The sequence below is a fragment of the Bubalus bubalis genome, chromosome 2, assembly GCF_019923935.1.
Source record: "Bubalus bubalis isolate 160015118507 breed Murrah chromosome 2, NDDB_SH_1, whole genome shotgun sequence".
Lineage (NCBI taxonomy): Eukaryota > Metazoa > Chordata > Mammalia > Artiodactyla > Bovidae > Bubalus > Bubalus bubalis.
Window position 1 is genome coordinate 69,004,829 of NC_059158.1, and position 19,353 is coordinate 69,024,181.

General features: G+C 33.1%; 1 protein-coding gene across 1 annotated transcript in view; it reads left to right on the forward strand.

Annotated features, from left to right (window-relative positions):
• Positions 1-16,783, forward strand: part of CWC22 (CWC22 spliceosome associated protein homolog) — a gene marked incomplete at its 3' end in the record, with an annotated part of 48,815 nt that extends 32,032 nt beyond the window's left edge. The window contains 9 exon segments of the mRNA XM_045163706.1: positions 912-1,040; positions 3,411-3,579; positions 3,858-3,911; positions 6,107-6,242; positions 6,333-6,539; positions 6,633-6,695; positions 11,443-11,547; positions 13,152-13,233; positions 16,723-16,783. Of these exon segments, the coding sequence (XP_045019641.1) occupies positions 912-1,040; positions 3,411-3,579; positions 3,858-3,911; positions 6,107-6,242; positions 6,333-6,539; positions 6,633-6,695; positions 11,443-11,547; positions 13,152-13,233; positions 16,723-16,783 (1,006 nt within the window).
• Between the last annotated feature and the right edge of the window lie 2,570 nt (positions 16,784-19,353).

Consider the following 19,353-nt stretch of genomic DNA (forward strand, 5'->3'; position numbering starts at 1 on the left):
ACTATTTCTTTATGGTTTAAAACTTAATTTTTTTCTTCTGTCATGCTTTTATGAGAAGGAACATAATACCAAATTTCCTTTTTACAGCTTATATTTAAGTATTATATATTGTAATTTAAATAAAAAATAGTTGCTTTTACTTTAAAACATTTCCTTTAAAGGCAAGTTTAGTAAATTAAGTGTTATAAAATAAGCATGTACTGAATCTAACTAATAAATGTTATAAATTGCAATATGTATGGACTGGAGAAGGAAATGGCAACCCACTCCAGTACTCTTGCCTGGAAAATTCATGAATGGAGGAGCCTGGTAGGCCACAGTCCATGGGGTTGCAAAGAGTCAGACACGACTAAGCGACTTCACTTTCTTTCTTTTTATAGTTCCTTTTGGAGAAGGAAATGGCAACTCACTCATACTCTTGCCTGGAAAATTCCATGAATGGAGGAGCCTGGTGGGCTACAGTCTATGGGGTTGCAAAGAGTCGGACACGACCAAGCTACTAGCACACATATATATGGACATAAGAACAATGTTATCCTTACATATGCTTGTATTATTTTATTATGTTATTAAAAGGAATTTGTACATGAGTGTCATATATATGGAGAATAAGATATGGTTTAGGTATAATCTCTATATCGTGTTCATATATTTTATTGTTCTTTTGGGTCATTTTGTGAAAATTATTTCAAAAATAAAGGAACACTAAGTATTTTTTGTGTTCTTATGCTGCTGCTAAGTCGCTTCAGTCGTGCCCGACTCTGTGTGACCCCATAGACGGCAGCTCATGAGGCTCCCCTGTCCCTGGGATTCTCCAGGCAAAAACACTGGAGTGGGCTGCCATCTCCCTCTCCAATGTTATTGTAATTGTTGACTGAATTTTCATCTTTATTAAAATCAATTCTTTTTAGCTTGGCATACCAGAGGATGAGCTGGGAAGCCCTGAAGAAATCTATCAATGGCCTGATCAACAAAGTCAACATTTCCAATATCGGTATTATTATTCAAGAACTTCTTCAAGAAAATATAGTTAGAGGAAGGTAAGCATTGGCTGTTTTATTTGTAGTATTTCATAGCACTTTTTCAATGGAAAGTAATATCTACATGAAAAATAATCATTCATTTATTATGCTACTTCATTTCAAAGAAAATTTCAAGGAGTATTTAAAATGCAGTTGTTATAAATATGTAAGCTACTAACAAATAACTTAAACTCAACTATTAGAGCTTGTGTGGGGTTTTTACTGTTTGAGAAACTTTGATGTCATATAATGATTTTGGCATAGTTATTTATTGACTGAATACTTCCCATAATTTAAACGCATGAAGAAAAATAAATAATTTCTTTATATATACACAAAGTGCTCCTCACACCAGTTTAATTTCTAATGAAAGCAAAGTGGGAATTTGAAAGAAATGAGAAAGATAAGTAATAAATTTTAGAAAAGCAGAAGGGAATAACAACCATTTTCTGTGTGGTTTTTAAGTAGTTGTGATATTTTAACTCATCAGGAAATAGAAATATTCTATGTTCTATTTATTTTAAAATCTGAGGACTATTTTCCCATATGACCTAGATCATCAGTGCAAAACTTTGGGATATATATATATATATATATATATATATATATACACACACATACACACACACACAAAGTAAGGTGTAGCACCTGGTGGGGGTTAGTAAGGTGACCAGGAGGCAGCCAGGGGAAAGCACTCTCATTTTATTCAGAAAGAAGCAGACTCAAGAGTTACAAGGGTAATTTAAGATGTTACAGTTTCTAAACTGAGTTATCTTTTTTCATTTTCTACTCTAGTGATTCAGATGTCATACCTAAACCTGATAACTATGAAGACATAGTTTTTCTGCCTTTTGACAATCAAATAATTGTTTGTTATTACATTGCTAAAAATAACTCTTCAGTTAGCCCATTTTGTATCTCTCTTATCAAATGTATACATTGATAGAAACATGTCCATTTCAAAATGAGTTAGAAGGTAGGACCTTTTATATTCCTGTCCTTGTTTTAGCATTATTTCTTCAGTGCTTATGTATGTCTTTATCTCTCAGGAATATTGTTTTCACTTTTATTTTCATGAACAATAGACTTAAGCCTGTCTTTTAGATGGAAACCACCCCGATTTGTCTTTAATCACAGAATTAATTTATATGAATGATGGGCTCATAGTGGAAATTTTACTTTAAGTCAAAGTTCAGTACTTTTGAAGCAGGTCTTTTCTCCCTTCACTTTTGATAATGTTAAGTGAATTAATATAAGAAGTTAAGAACTTAAATTCATGAATAGATGTAATGAACGGCAACTGGAAAAGAAGATTTATATTTAGAGAGAAAAAATTTTGAAAAAAGTTATATTAAATCTATTTTATATAAGTACAGATTGAAATTTTATTTCCTCAAAATCAGTTTTAATTTCTTAGTAAGACAGTTTCTTCCTCTAGATAAAGGTAGTGAAATTTTAGTTCTGATTTAGCTTTTATGATGATTTACAGAGAAGTAATATAGCTGGAATCAAGATTGCTGGGAAAAATATCAATAACCTCAGAAATGCAGATGACACCACCCTTATGGCAGAAAGTGAGGAGGAACTAAAAAGCCTCTTGATGAAAGTGAAAAGAGGAGAGTGAAAAAGTTGGCTTAAATCTCAACATTCAGAAAACTAAGATCATGGCATCTGGCCCTATCACTTCATGGGAAATAGATTGGGAAACAGTGTCAGACTTTATTTTTTGGGGCTCCAAAATCACTGCAGATGGTGATTGCAGCCATGAATTAAAAGACAAAGGAAAGTTATGACCAACCTAGATAGCATATTCAAAAGCAGAGACATTACTTTGCCAACAAAGGTCCGTCTAGTCAAGGCTATGGTTTTTCCAGTGGTCATGTATGTATGTGAGAGTTGGACTGTGAAGAAAGCTGAGCGCGGAAGAATTGATACTTTTGAACTGTGGTGTTGGAGAAGACTCTTGAGAGTCCCTTGGACTGCAAGGAGATCCAACCAGTCCATCCTAAAGGAAATCAGTCCTGGGTGTTCTTTGCAAGGACTGATGCTGAGGCTGAAACTCCAATACTTTGGCCACATCATGCGAAGAGTTGACTCATTGGAAAGGACCCTGATGCTGGGAGGGATTGGGGACAGGAGGAGAAGGGAACAACAGAGGATGAGATGGCTGGATGGCATCACTGACTTGATGCACATGAGTTTGGATGAACTCTGGGAGTTGGTGATGGACAGGGAGGCCTCACGTGCTGCAGTTCATGGGGTTGCAAAGAGTCGGACACGACTAAACGACTGAACTGAACTGAATATAGCTGGATTTTAGGTGAATTTTTTTCCTTCTAATGAAATCAGTGAGTATTGTTGACTCCTTTTCTTTTCTCTTTTAACCAGAGGCCTGCTATCCAGATCTGTTTTGCAAGCACAGAGTGCTTCTCCAATCTTCACCCATGTTTATGCAGCATTAGTGGCAATTATCAACTCGAAATTCCCACAAATTGGAGAGTTAATCCTCAAAAGATTAATTCTTAATTTTCGAAAAGGCTATCGGAGAAATGATAAGGTATATGTAATCGACTTGTAAGTAGACTGCTACAGATAACAGATTAATAAACCGTATCAACCATAGTAATTAAGTATCAACCTTAGTAAGCGATGTTGATTTCTGTTGTTCCAGAAATGTCATGTTTTCACATATACTAATTTTTATTTTATAACACATTAAAATTACCTTGCATGTTACATATTTTAAGTAGAGTGTGTAAGTAAACTGTAGACTGTATAGATAAATGAAAATTTGTTTTAGTTTATAGATTAACTGTCTCTAATTTCCCTTTTCAGCCACTTTGTCTGACAGCTTCAAAATTTGTGGCACATCTTATTAATCAAAATGTGGTAAGTAATTATTTTCAAAATTTGGTGCCATTCAGTGCCATTAGACCACAGGCTTGATGCCACTTCAGTGACAACTTTGTTTTGACTTACAGTCCTTCAGAAAAGTATCTTGAATGATATTTTAATTTTAGAACTATAATAAATGCATTTTTTAATGTAAAGAGGAACCCAGGACAAGTGTTAGTAAATTAATCAAACTCTTAATACTCTACGTGGTTACTTAACTGCATATTTTTCCTTCAAAGACTATAATGTGTTTTTATTTTAAAAGGTACTTTCTTCTCTTTTCCCTGTACCTAGTGTTCAAGAAAGCCTAACAGCTGATATTCTTTAAAAAATGCTGTTCCCCACAACTGCATATATACGTGTATATTCATATGTATAACTACATGGTATATGTAAATACTCATATATTCTTAGAATCATTTTATAAAATATTGTGTACTAAATACTTTTAATCTGTTTTAAATGCAAAAATTTATCATTTTATTATTTAGTTTTTGTGTTTATTTTTTTATTTATCCACTGTTAGAGAGTTTTGATTTGTTATGTTAAGTTAGGTTATGTGTCAGTCGCTCACTACTGTCTGACTCTTTGCAATCCCATGGACTGTAGCCCCCCAGGCTTCTCTGTCCCTGGGATTCTCCAGGCAAGAATATTGGAGTGGGTTGACATTCCATTCTCCAGGGGGAAGTAAAAGTCGCTCAGTTGTGTCTGACTGTTTGTGATCCTGTGGACTGTATAGTCCATGGAATTCTCCAGGCCAGAATACTGGAGTGGGTAGCCTTTCTCTTCTCCAGGGGATCTTCACAACCCAGGGATTGAACCCAGGTCTCCTGCATTGCAGGTGGATTCTTTACCAGCTGAGCCACATTTTAAAAATGAAAACAGTAAAATTGCTCTTGTCCATACTCACAGTTTTCTTTCAGATATGTATTATTTTTAAAAATTATATCTATAAATAAGAGGAAGAATTTTGAAGACAGACTTAATCTTATTTCTCTAACATTTAATAATATTTTAATTCTTTGCGACATGAAATTCTGGTACTCACTTTAAGAAACCTTTTAGATTTTAACCTAGTCATATTATTACAATGATAATTTTCTACTTAAGATCACAGAAACATAATTTTACATGTCTGTAAACCTAATGTCACAGACTACAACAGCACAGATATGTTTCAGTTTTTGAATATATATTATACTTGGAGACATTTTTGGCATTCACATAAACCAGTTAAAATGATAAGTATTTTGCATCTTCCAAACTGCAATACAGGGCAGTATTTTCTTGTCCCTAATGTAAGACTGTTCAGCCTTGCCTGTCTTCCCAAAATAAATGCAGTGTTTATTTTTGATATTGTGCTAGATATGAAGAGGATATTTTCCTAAGTTGTCTCTCCATCTCAAGTAAGAGTCTAGTTTTTAAAAGGCATATGTATGGTCTTTTAAACACGCTTCCTAAGTCCATTTTCCTTTACAGCAAAGCTTCTCGATATACTTTTATACCCTCTCTACTTGGTGGTGTTTATAAAATTCTAAACTTTGACCATGGCCAGTGTAGAGTTTGATTTAAATAAAAATAGAAGTATTCAAAACTGTCATTGTATGCTATAAACTATAGAAAGAAATTTTCTGAGAAAACTAGTATTCATGTAATTTAAGAACTGTTTGCTAACAGAATTGCTGAGAGAATGAATTGCGAAATGGATATAGAGTTGTGATCATGGAGAAGGATATTATAAAAAGAAACATGTTACTTTTCTTCATATAGTAGTTATGAAAATATCTCAGATTAAAAATTAATAAATGACTTTAACTTCTATTTTGAGGTTAATTATGACATTTCTTAAAGATAATGTATCTTTCTATTATAGAGAGTATAAGAGGAATATTTCTGCTAGAGATAAATCATCTAGTTCTATCCAGTAGAACTAGATGTAGTAATCCAGTATCCAGTGTAGTAAATTAAGATTTTTGGAAAAATCATCAGGAAATTCTTTGCAGATGCATAACGGAAGTGAAAGAAAAATTGTATCCCATATTTGGAGTATTTTTATGTACATTATGAAACTTGCTCATCATATGTACAATATCATCACTGTAAAAACTAGATTTACAAATTTTTAAAATTACCATCAGTAGTAGATTAATACATGTGAAAGCATTTTGTATGTCTTCTTTCTATTCAAGGCTCATGAAGTTTTATGCTTAGAAATGCTCACTTTGCTTCTGGAAAGACCAACAGATGACAGTGTTGAAGTAGCTATTGGTTTTCTTAAGGAATGTGGTCTCAAATTAACACAAGTGTCACCAAGAGGGATCAATGGTAAATACATATCCTTGGTTTGAGATTGAGCTTTAGTTTGAGTATTATTATATGTAGTGCTTATTTTATTTTCTTTGTGTTTAACTTTAGCTATATTTGAACGGCTTCGAAACATTCTCCATGAGTCTGAAATTGACAAAAGGGTTCAATATATGATTGAAGTGATGTTTGCTGTAAGGAAGGATGGATTCAAGGACCACCCTGTTATCCTAGAAGGACTTGATTTAGTGGAAGAAGATGATCAGTTCACCCATATGCTTCCTCTGGAAGACGACTATAATCCAGAAGATGTTCTTAGTAAGTCAGGGGTGGGCATTGGGAAGTGCCATACAAACAAAGGTCAATATCAAAAATAAACACTAACTTAACTTGTGTTTATTTATTTTTGAGATGTTTTCAAGATGGATCCTAATTTTATGGAGAATGAAGAGAAGTACAGAGCTATTAAGAAGGGTATGTAGAACTTTAAAAAATAATTTCCTTAAGTTTACTTAATTGTATGATACTGATAGAATGGTATAGATCACTCTGACCCCTGCCTATTGGAATCTTTGCTCTGTGAAGCTGTTCTCTTTTCACCGTTTGCCCGTGCATTATTTTTCTTTCTAGTGCTTATCCACGGTGTTGTTGTTGCTGTTGTTTAGTCTCTAAGTCATGTCAGAATCTTTTGCAACCCTAGGACTATAGCCCACCAGGGAAGTCCTACCCATTGTATTACTTCATTTTAAATTATTTAACTCATTTTCCTTCTCCTCTTTCTCTATTTAATTATGTAACTCTTCAGCTTCATCCCTCTTAAGAAATATCCGTGTATTACAATGGCCGTTATTTAACCTCACTTCCAGTTAAGAGTTGCTGCTTAAATTGCCACCAATTTAGTATTTGATTAAGTGCTATACTGTGTTATAAAGTTGTATACTTCATTATTTCTTGAGGGCAGATTTATATCTTTCTGATAAAATCAATCACGGTAGCTTAATATACATAATGGATAAATTGATTATTATCATTTGTACATCATTAGTATACCATAAACACTGTTTGTTTAGATAATGGTTCCTATTTTGTTTCTGCCATTACTAGCTAAGTCACCTAGAGTAAGTTACTTTTTTGATACAAGAGTAAATGTTTGTGTAAAGATAAATAAAATACAGTACTTTATCTTACCACAGAGCATGTATTTAGACACTGTATTTTTTTTTTTAATGTGTGTCATTATTTTTCTTCTAGAGCTAATATTCAGAGCTACTTACATCATTCTAATATATAATTATTTATATTATTTTACATATTATAATTCTATAATAATTTTATAAGTTTATTTTCCTTGAGTTGTGATTTTACCTAACAAATACTTACAGCTCTGAAAGCTCCTCGGAAGAGAGAGCAGAGATGTAGAACTCTGTCGTTGCTGCATTCTGTGCTTTAATCATGCTTAGAAGGAGAATGTTGAAGGGGACGTAAAAGTGTAAGAAGCTTCCCATTTTATACATTATCCTAAAATCTGGTATAATAGGGACATGCCAGATTCCTTTTTCTCTAATAAATTTAGTTTCCAAACATAGAGAAACCCCGTCAATCTATTTTGTTCTTTTCGTATGAATTTCTTTTTCTCTAGTCTCCCTGCTATGCAAGCATGCTAAGTCGCTTCATTCGTGTCCAACTCTGTGCGACCCTATGGACGGCAGCCCACCAGGCTCCCCCGTCCACAGGATTCTCCAGGCAAGAATACTGGAGTGGGTTGCCATTTCCTTCTTCATAGTCTCCCTAAACGATACCAGTAATTTTGTAGAATTCTTATTATACCTGGTATAGAGGTGTTTTTTTTTTTCCTTTTTTTATACTTGGGAATTCCCCATCCATTTCTTTATTAGGTTCTTGGCAGTTGGCCAAGAAAGTAGTACTTTTCTTTACTATAGCATTCCTTAAACTCTGTGGTCTCAAGATCCCTTTATACTCTTAAAAATTATTGAGAATTCCAAAGAGCTTTTGTTTATGTGGGTTATATCTATTGACATTTACTTACTAGAAATTTAAAGGGAGACTATAAAAAATACTAGGCCATTTCAAAATAACAATAATAAACCTAGTACATATTTGCAAAAGTTACATGTTTTTATAAAAATAACTATGAACAAAGAAATTTAAGAAAAAGAATGGTATGTTTTAAATATTTTGTGCAATTTACTGTCTGGCTTAATGGGAAAATTGAATTCTCATATTGCTTCTGATTTCACTCTGTTGCAGTAGGTTGTTTTGATTGAAATATATGAAGGAAATTTAACCTCACCATAGACATGTAGTTGGAAAGGGAAGAGTATAGCCTTTTCAGAATTATAATTGTGTATATTTCTGTTTAACACTATTCCAATTAAATATTTAATAGCTAGTGGTTTCTTAATGATTTAATTGCACTGTGAAACCTGAAATTATATCCATTAATTTTCCTATTTTGTTAACATTAAAATCTGTTGGCCTGTCACTTTGAATGGATCTTTTACCCAAGCATGATTTTGTTAAATGTTTCCTCAGTCATTTGGAAAATACTGATGCACTAAGTTATTCACATCTTCCAAGTATTAACGGGTTAACGTTATCAAAGTTAAATTGACACATTAATATATTCTCAAAAAATCACATTTATTCATATTACCACCTGTCTTTATCAGAAAAATCTTAATGTTTTGGGAAGCTGTCAAGCTCATAGGAATAGATACATGTTTTCCAGAATTCTGATATTCTCTTGAAGACTCATTTGATGATTGTGGCAAATATCTGAAAATAACTGTTGGTTATTTTCCTTGAAATAACAGTATTACTTTGTTTATATTTTAGAAAATATCTGGTAAATACCTAATAACTCTAGTTTGTTTGACATTTTTTCAAGTAAAAATGAAAAATATAAGTAATTCATCTTGCACCTCTGTTACACGAGTGTTTTTCCTTGAAATAACCATCACCATTGTGCATTTGTCTTTTAACAGAAGCGCTATATATAAACTTCGTATTTTCTTACTCAAACTTCTATAAATGCCGATACTCAAGGGCTAAGACTTAACAAAATTAATAATTTTATATTTTTTCTTCAAGGGCGTTCTTAAATGAAACTTTTTTCCTACTACATTAGTGTGGCAGTAAAAAGTACGAGTGCTTGTGCAGCTTGATACCTTGATTGTGCTCAGGATGCAGCAGGTTTTAACTCCTGTTGCTTTTGCGTCTTTATTTCAGATGTCAGCACAGTGAAAAGGCAGATAATATTTCGGTATTACTATGAAAATAGTTTGACCTACAGACGGCTCAGACGGTAAAGCGTCTGCCTGCAATGCGGGAGACCTGGGTTCGCTTCCTGGGTCGGGAAAATCCCCTGGAGAAGGAGATGACAATCCACTCCAGCACTCTTGCCTGGAAAATCCCATGGATGGAGGAGCCTCATAGGCTACAGTCCATGGGGTCGCAAAGATTTGGCCACGACTGAGCGACTTCACTTTCACTTTCACAGACCACCTGGCAGGTCTCTGTGGTTTCCTCCAGGATTCACAGACCATACTTGGAAACCACTGCTTTATTTAGTTAATAAAATCCAGTTGTCATTGCCTAAATGATTTTAGTAACTAGATTCTAAAGTGAAGGGATAAGAGAGGATGATGTAAACAGCTAGACAATCCATTTGACCTTCATTCTTTCATAAAATGTTCTTCTAGAGTCGGCATTAAAAAACATGACCGCGGCAGGAAGTGGGCACAGCTTTAGTAATTAGCACCTTAGAGTGACCCAGGCGTACTTGTGTTTTAGGTCTTACAGCATTTGGGAAAACAGCAGGAGTGCTGGTCTTCCTCCTGTTGAATACTAAATAGTTTCCCCTTTTAAAGGTCTGTCTGAACCACATTATGTAATAATAAACTAGACACTGCAGATCATTTCTTGCAGTCACATTGGTTAGAAGTATTCTTGAAGAGATTTGTATGTCAGCTAAGGGCTGAATGACAACTCTCCACTTTTGTAAAATGACTTGTTTCTCTAGTATGTGGGTTTCTGCTAACATTACGTGTGACTCCTGAATTATACTATTTAGTTAAATATAAGGAAATAAGAATTTTCCTAAAAATTAGTTGGCCCAAAACTGTATTAAAATCTGTCTGATTATAATAAAAATGCAAAGAGGGATTGTTGGCCAGGTTTGTAAAATCTTTTGTCAGACTTATGGAACACCTACCATTGGGCCAAATATGATTCTAGTTTTTGTCATTTGTTTATTACTGTTAACATGATGATAGGCCTCATGTAGTCTTTTACATCACAATTTTGAATAGTTCTGAATGTGAGTTGCATTTTAAGAAATGACAGTCCAAAGAAGTGTTTATCTTTCCGGTTTTTTTTAAAGGTCTTTAGACTTCCATTTTTATTGCACATATGAAAATTCTATCGATTAATTATAATGTTCTACTTAATAGGTATACATTTTAATAAAAGTCTCACTACTATTTAAATTTCATTCACTACCTAAATATGTTAGTCACTCAGTCGTGTCCGACTCTTTATGACCCTATGGACTGTAGCCCTCCAGGCTCCTCTGTCCATGAGATTCTCCAGGCAAGAATACTAGAGTGGGTTGCCATTACCTTCTTCAGGGAATCTTCCCGACCCAGGGATTGAACCTAGGTCTCTCTCATTGCAGGCAGATTCTTTACCATCTTAGCCATCAGGGAGTGAATACTAAATTATGCTTTTTTTTTCCTTCTGTCTTTTTTGTCTTTCAGAAAACTTTCTTAGGCTAAATTCTTGTTTTCTATTGCTCATCTTAGCTTTTTATAATAGACTTATCTTCTTGGTGATGAACTAGTAATATTTTGACTACATTCTCCATTATGCTAATTTCTCTTCCTAATTTATTGTTCCAGTGCTCCTGCTCTTTTGGAAAACCTTCATCTACTTTTTCTTTGTTCTTCTCATCCCTTGCTTATTTCATGGCTGCTTTCTATCTGGCAGAAGAATTATGCTTATGGTTTTCTCTAGTCTAATTAGTTATAATGCCCTCTGAATACCTAGGTAATAACATGAGACCTGTGTGATCATCTTTGTTGGTTGATAAACTCTTACACCACTTTGGGTTGTAGTGAACTGAGAATTATCTTCCCAGAATGAGGTACATTTATATCCCTTGCTCATTCATGTTTTCCTAAACTTAACTTTGTTCTTTTAGAAATTCTTGATGAAGGAGATAGTGACTCAAACACAGACCAAGATGCTGGAAGTAGTGAAGAGGAGGAAGAAGAAGAGGAGGAAGAGGGAGAAGAAGATGAAGAAGGTAAAAGTGTAGCTGCAAATAAAATTGTAAAATATACTCCCAGAATAATCTAATATAATCCTCTAAACAGTGATTCTTAATCTGTGGAGTATTGGGAGAGATGCTACTGTTACTAGTGGGTGAAAGCAAGGACTCATAAACATCCTATGAGTCACAGGATTGCCCCTCACAGCAAAGTATTATCCAGCCCAAAATATCAGCATTGGCAAGGTTGAAAGAGCCTGCTTTAAAAGTATGGAACAAGGAAATTCATTTTTTAATACCAGCATAATTTAAATTTGATGTTTTATGACTTTGATTATGAACTATGAAAAAGGTGCATTCATGTTGAGTACATGTGATTTATGGTACTATGGCGTGAATGTGACAGAGGCGAGTGACTAGATATTTGCTCTTCTTTTTGGAAAAATAGGTTGGGGAAGCCAAAAGCTATATTTGTACAGAAGCAGGCATGATGTCCTTCCTTTTCAGCTTTGATTATATCATTTCATAGGAAAATAAGCTCAGAACTTTACTTTGGTTAAGTCTCCATTAAAACACCAGAATATATATACACTGGTCACTATTTGCTTATGTTACATATTTCATGTCCGGAGCCGCATTAGGCATTACTGACAGAAAATATTAAAAGTATAACTTTCCCTTCTAGGGCATAATATATTTTAGTTCTGTCTTAGAGTATAGTAGATCTTCTACAACATAATTTATAAAAATATGTTTAATTTTTTCCAGTGTCTTTTTCATTTAAAATGTCTCCTAACCAAGTTAACATTTAACTGTAGAATTTGTCTTATGTGAAAATACAGTTCAAATAAAAACTATTAAATGTTTATAAAGTTTTCATGCATTAGATAAGATAAAACTTTAACAAATATTCATATTTGTATTGGACCCATCCAACCTGTCATGATGATCTAATGTTCTCTGAACCTGAATTTCTATCCATAATTTATAGTTCTTCCAAATCAAGATAATTGTTTATAAACATAGAAATAATGTTTTCCCTAACAACAGCTTAAGTGTGGCCTTTTATCATGTCTAAATGAGCAGGTAACCCAGAAACAAAAATAGTTTTTTTGGTTTGGCTCTGGACTTCTTTGAGCTGACAAAACTTATTAAAATACTCTGCTGCTGCTGCTAAGTCGCTTCAGTCATGTCCGACTCTGTGCGACCCCATAGACAGCAGCCCACCAGGCTCCCCCATCCCTGGGATTCTCCAGGCAAGAACACTGGAGTGGGTTGCCATTTCCTTCTCCAATGCATGAAAGGAAAAGTGAAAGTGAAGTCACTCAGTTATGTCTGACTCTTAGCGACCCCATGGACTGCAGCCTACCAGACTCCTTCATCCATGGGATTTTCCAAGCGAGAGTACTGGAGTGGGGTGTCATTGCCTTCTCCAATTAAAATACTCTCAGATATGGCAAAAGACTAGAAATAGTTATGTTGAATTCTATAAATATCAATACTAACTTATACTATAGAAGAGAATATTATATTAAACTCATAAATTCTAAAAAGATTATGAAAACATTACTATAAAGGGATACATTTTCAGTTCTTCATTTATTTTTATAGTTTTATAATTTTGTTATGTTTAATTTCAGGACAAAAGGTGACTATTCATGACAAAACCGAAATTAATCTAGTCTCATTTCGTCGTACCATTTATCTCGCTATTCAATCAAGGTAAGATACAGTAGCTCAGTTGATCCTAATTCTTGACAAGGGATGGGCAAGAAGATGGGATTGTTAGAATCTGGTGACAGAAAACTGGGTACTGTTGCAGGGATTCTCCAACTGCTTGCCAGTCCTCCACCATCCCAAGTCCCAGAGTGTAGATTCCTACTGTTTTTAGGAATCTACAGGAGCAATTTGTCTTTACTTTTAACTGTTTCCTAATTAAAATGTTTTTAAGTTATGTCATTTCGTATAATTAAATATCACTAACAATCTGAAAACATTTCTGTATTACAGAGTTTGCACAGTATTGTGTAGTGGAAGTTTAATGTTTTATTTTTTTCTAATTTGCTTTCTAACTCTAGCTCTAAGCAGAGAAACTCTTGTGATATTTGGACACTGATTTGTTGTGCAGATGGAAATGAATGTGAATGGAGGTAGGAAGTAGACTTAGGAAGGTTTTAAGGACTCTTTGAAATAATATTAAGCAAGAATTGCTATGATGTCATGAAAACAACCTTTTTCCTTTGAAGGCTGTGAGGTTAGTTTTAAAGAGAAATAAATGAAAATATTAAATGCTGAGTACATCTGTTTTCAGTGGGAATCAACCTATTGATTTAGTGGGCACCATGTTTTTATTTTACAGTGGAGAAGGAATATTTTCCCTGTTTTGTTTTGTTACTAAGTTTTTTATATTTCCATTTACTATGATGTAATAGCAAAAATGATTCATAAGTAGGAGTCATCTTGTTTTCAGTCTGTCTGAAAAGTTTTTGGCTTAGATTCATCTTCAAAAAGAGAAATGTTAGTTAGAAATTTTTTTGCTTTACCCTTATGTGTTTCTTGGCCTTTCACATGAAAGAAAAAACTAATATTTTCTTATACAAACTTAAAAGTGGATAATTAGAAATTTTTGTTATAAGTAGCTATTCTTAGAGTTTTAGAGTTTGACCTTTTGTTTGTCCTTTTTAAAGAAATTCAATGCTAATCAGTTGTAAAGAGCAGATTCATTGTTTTAATTTTACTGTTAACATTAACTTTGAAGAGTCACAGTGGAGCTCTTTGCATGATTATTATAAAGAAACTTTATTTTTTAGGTGATCTAACCTTGATAATAATAACCTCTGAATCACACAAAAATGTTAGAAAAACTAAAACACTAGACAAGTGACCGACACTGATATAAGTTCTACCAATTCTAGTAATAGTACAATAAATACTGTCTTATATGTTATTTGTCAAATGTTCTCAGCCCCTAAATGCCTAGTAAAAATAATTTTAGGAAGTAAAGACAACTTTGATAAAAAGGTATTTAAAGGACATGGTTGGGAGACTCAGGTAATGGGATTATAAAACATAAAAATGTTATCAAACAAATATTCTAGATGCATAAGTAATATTGTTGGTCATTAAAACAGCTAAAGTGGTTTATTTTTTTTTAAAGCAACAGTACTCAGTAGTAATGATGATTTCAATTAGATACACAGAAAGATTTTTGGTGGAAATTTAAATTGGTACATTCCTTTTGGAAAGCCTTTTGGTAGCATGAATCAGTGGCTTAGTTTGATTGCCATTTGACCCTTCTTTTTCATTATATTTCTTAAAGAAATACATATTGGCAGAGAATTATACAGAGCATTATTCAGTGCAAAAGAGAGAAAAATCATATTGCTCAATATGAATAATCAAAGTGTTTTCATGTTTAATGCCACTATTAAAAATTAGGTTAATGGAGAATTACTGGGCAAGTGGTCTGATTTAATGTTAGTTGGGGATAATAATACAGAATATATGGCATCATGCTGATAGCATTATCTTAATTGTAGAAGTATGTGTGCAGGTTCTAGAAATAATACACTAACATATCAACAGTGATTATTTTGAGAGGAGGTTAGATTATTTATATAAACTGTTCATTTTTGGAAATCTTGTGAACAAAACCACGTTCTGGTGACTGAACTATTTGGGGATTTTATTTTTTAAATTTTCTTTCCTTTTATACTTGTTGACTGACCTCACCAATACTCTGATCTTTTTACTGTTCTGGCTCCTTAAACAGTCTTCTTTTATTTATGTAAACATTGAACTACATAGTTAACTTTGCTATTAAAAGTTGGACATTCCGGGTTGTTCTTGGTTTTAAGTGATGTTCCAGTCTGATGTTGTATTACTGGAGTAATGTCCTTAACAATTTGAAGTTTCTTAATTGGAGATATCAACAAACCATTGAAAACTGGCATTATGTAAAATCTATTTTCTTTACCCTTCCCTCAGTCACTGTTAATTCTGGAATATGTTTGGTTTAAAATAGCAAGCAAAGTTAATAATTTCTTTAATATTTACATTTAGTGCAACTTCAAAACAATTATGGTAGGGAGTCACCAAATACTTTTCAAATAAAACAAGAACAAGGAAAATACTGTCATACTTTCTCTTTGATTCTTCACTTATTAGACAAAAGGAAAGTTGTAAAAATTTTCCATGAACTACTTGACTTGTTTTTCAGAAATTATAGGATTTTTTTCCTAAATACTGTTTTTTAAAAAATAAAAACTAAAAAATGTCACATTTTAAAATACTTTTTGGTATTGCTGTATTATTGAAGTTTATCAACTACAGTTAGCTATTTTAATCTTAGTTCTAGTTATTATTTAATATTACTTGTTATGAAAGCTCATTCTTGATAGATTTCTTTTTTTCATTTTTTTTTTTAATTCCATTCTACAATCCTGAATTATTACCCTTTTGTGCTTGTGAAACCCAATAAGTAATAGAAGCTGAGGATTACTGATGAACTATAAAACTAAATTCATTATCATTATTTTTCAGTGAGTGATTATTTTATATTGCTGTTATCAAAAGATACTGGCATTATTCCTGAATCAAATTCACACTGAGTTTGATAATTCTCTAAGCAAAGTATATTGAAGATATTTTTCATGCAATTTATATGAATGTTGTACAAAAACAAATTATTTTCTTTGTAAGTGATTTTAGTTATTTATTATTTTATACTAACTTTTTATATAGTATAAAAGCCCTGTGTTTGGGTATGAATCAAGATAACTTGTAAGTGTGGTGATTAAGCTCTGGATGTCATGCTGGGTTCTTGAAACATCTTTTACCTCTTCCTAACTTGGATCAGGGAGAAATGGAAATATTTAGCAGTATAATAAAGATTTGTCTGCTTTCTATGTCTATGATTTTGTACATTCTGGACTTTTTATATAAATGTAACTATGCTATATGTGGTCTTTATGTCTGACTTCTTTCACTTAGCATCAGTCAAGGTCCCCCATGTGATAGTATGTATCAATACTTAATTCTTTGTAGAGTTAAAAACCTTATCTTTTTTATATATACAATATAGTAATATGAAAATATGGAAGAAAATTTTTAGACAATTATTAGGGTAAGATTCTTATATATGAAAGAGTGCTACAACTTAAATATGCTGCTATTTTTAACCTAACTATTGTGACCATTTTATGTCTACAGTTTAGATTTTGAAGAATGTGCTCACAAGTTGCTAAAAATGGAGTTTCCTGAGAGTCAAACAGTAAGTTAGTACTTTTTTTTCTATTAGGAAATATATATATATGTTATAAAATATATATATGTATGTTATAAAAATGTTTAAGATAGTTAATAGGTTTCATGAAATGAATCAGTAACTCAGTGCTTCATATACACTGCTCATTGCAGTGATTTAAATGAACTGCTTGTTTGAGGTGTGAGAAAAGGAGGAAGTTTCTCTGAACCACCACACTTTACACAGGTTTCTGAGTGGTTGCCTATAAATCAAATTGTGCCTTAAATACAATAGGAAGTTTGTTCTTTAGTGAAGTACCTGGTCCATCTACTTTATGCACTAAAGCATTCTTTTGTCATAGAAGCTGTAAAGGTCACCATACTTGTTGTTACATTACTTGAATTGGATATAGAAGAACCTGTTCCGTTTTTTTTCATTCAGTAATTCATTTAACAAAACGTATTCAGCATATATGGAGAAGGAAATGGCAACCCACTGTGTATTCTTGCCTAGGAAATCCCATTGACAGAGTCTGAGCCTGGTGGGCTACAATCCATGGGGTCGCAAAGAGTCAGACATGACTTAGCAACTGAGCACATTCAACGTATGCTATATGTCAGGCTTTCTGTAAGGTGTCAGGGATTCAGCTATCCATAGAGTACATTTTAGCCCCCTCTTAGCCCATGGGACTCATAGTCTTATAACTCAGTACTTACACTTAACTGTTCAAAATATCATGGAACCCTAAAACCAAGGGTAATAAAGGTTAGATTGAAAAGATTATCTTAGTTTTTGTTTTTTTGTTTTTTTTCCTAATTCTTTCCTTATGTATATTGCTCCCTGCCCATCTATATTTTGGATGCTTGAAATTTGAAGCAAAGGCTTTTAGGGTTTGGTTTTTCACATCTTGATTTACATGTAGTAGACTCAGCACAGGTCCAGAGTGAATGTTTCAGCTTTAATAGGCTGTTTGATTTCTGGTTCTAAAAGATCTTGACTGTCTGAGCTAAGTTAACATTACATGGAAGTCCTTTGACTTAAGGCCTTAAATATGTTCTGTTACAGGGATTGGCATACTGTGGCCCAGGCCCACTGCCCATTTTTGTTAATAAAGTTTTATTGGAGTGCAGCCTTACCCATTGGTTGATGTATTGTGTGTGATTGATTTGCCCTATAGCAGCAGAATTGGCTAGTTGCAGCAGAGAATATACGGCCACTAACAGCCTGAAATACTTGCTGTCTGGTCTTTTCCGGAAAAAGCGTCCCAATCCTTGTTTAAGAATGTAGATTAGTTCTTGAAATGCCATGGTATGGAATTTTGAGAAGAGATTATTCTTTGCAAATTAAAAAATTTATTTTTTCCCTCTTAAAATTTATTTATTATATACTAATAATAGTGTCCTTATATGTATTATGGGTATACTTGATATATTGTCATTAGAAGGGAATAAATTAGTGAATTAACCTTTAAAATTATCAGTGAAACTAAAGTTATGGTATGATCTTGTCACATTATTTGCTGAATATAATTGTTATTTAAAATGTTATTAATGCAGAGGATAGTTGTTCTAGAACTTAACTTCACTGTTTTTTTCCTTGAAACCACAGACCAGAATATTTATTTTTCCCTCAAATCTGAAGGATTATTTGCTAGATAGGATCATTCTTGCTAGAAATTTTTTTTTTTTCACTTCATGTCAAATATGGCTTTTCACTGTCTTCTGGCCTGTAGCATTTGTGCTGAGAACTTCAACATACTTTGATAACATTTGGAAGACTATCTTAGTGCATCTCTTTTCATGCACTCAGAAGAATCTCCTAAAATCACTATGATATTTAATTAAAATATTAAAATATTTAATTATTTTATGCCACAGGGAATAACTCTTATAATTGCATTTAGTCTCAGAAAGAAACTAATTTGTTTTGCAGGTTGTGCTGACTTTATTAGCAATGCTATCAGCGTATTACCATGTTATATTGTTTAAAACCTGATTAAGTGTTACGTTATTGTAAGATACAGTGTTGGTAGAGGTTGAAAATGCATTTTAATATATTGAATTAGTGTTGTGTGGCAGAACTCAGAAAAGGTTATTTAGGTTTTTTTAGTACTATATTAAATTTTGACAAAGTACATCTCTTCAGAACATAAACATTTTAATTGAGGCAACTTGTGACTAACCTTTAAAAAAAATAATAATCTAGCAGTATAATTACATCTAAAAATAACCTTATATTGTAAAGAGAAGCCTTTCATTAGATAGTTTTATAAGTAGATTATCAGCTTCTCGAATAACACTGTCCAATAGAACATTTTGCGTTGATGAAAATATTCATATTCTTCCCTTTTTAGTACAGTGGCCACTATACTGGTCACATGTGGCTTCTGAGTACTTAAAATGTGATGTATGACTAAGAAACTAACATTTGAATTTTACATGATGTGAATAATTTACATTTAAATGGCTGTGTATTGCTAGGGGCCACCACACTGGCCAGCACAGTTGGAAGGTGTTCTGTGCTGCTTCAGGGTCCCCCTTCCTTCTTGCTCATGGATCAGTCAGTTCAGTTCAATTGAGTCACTCAGTAGTGTCCGA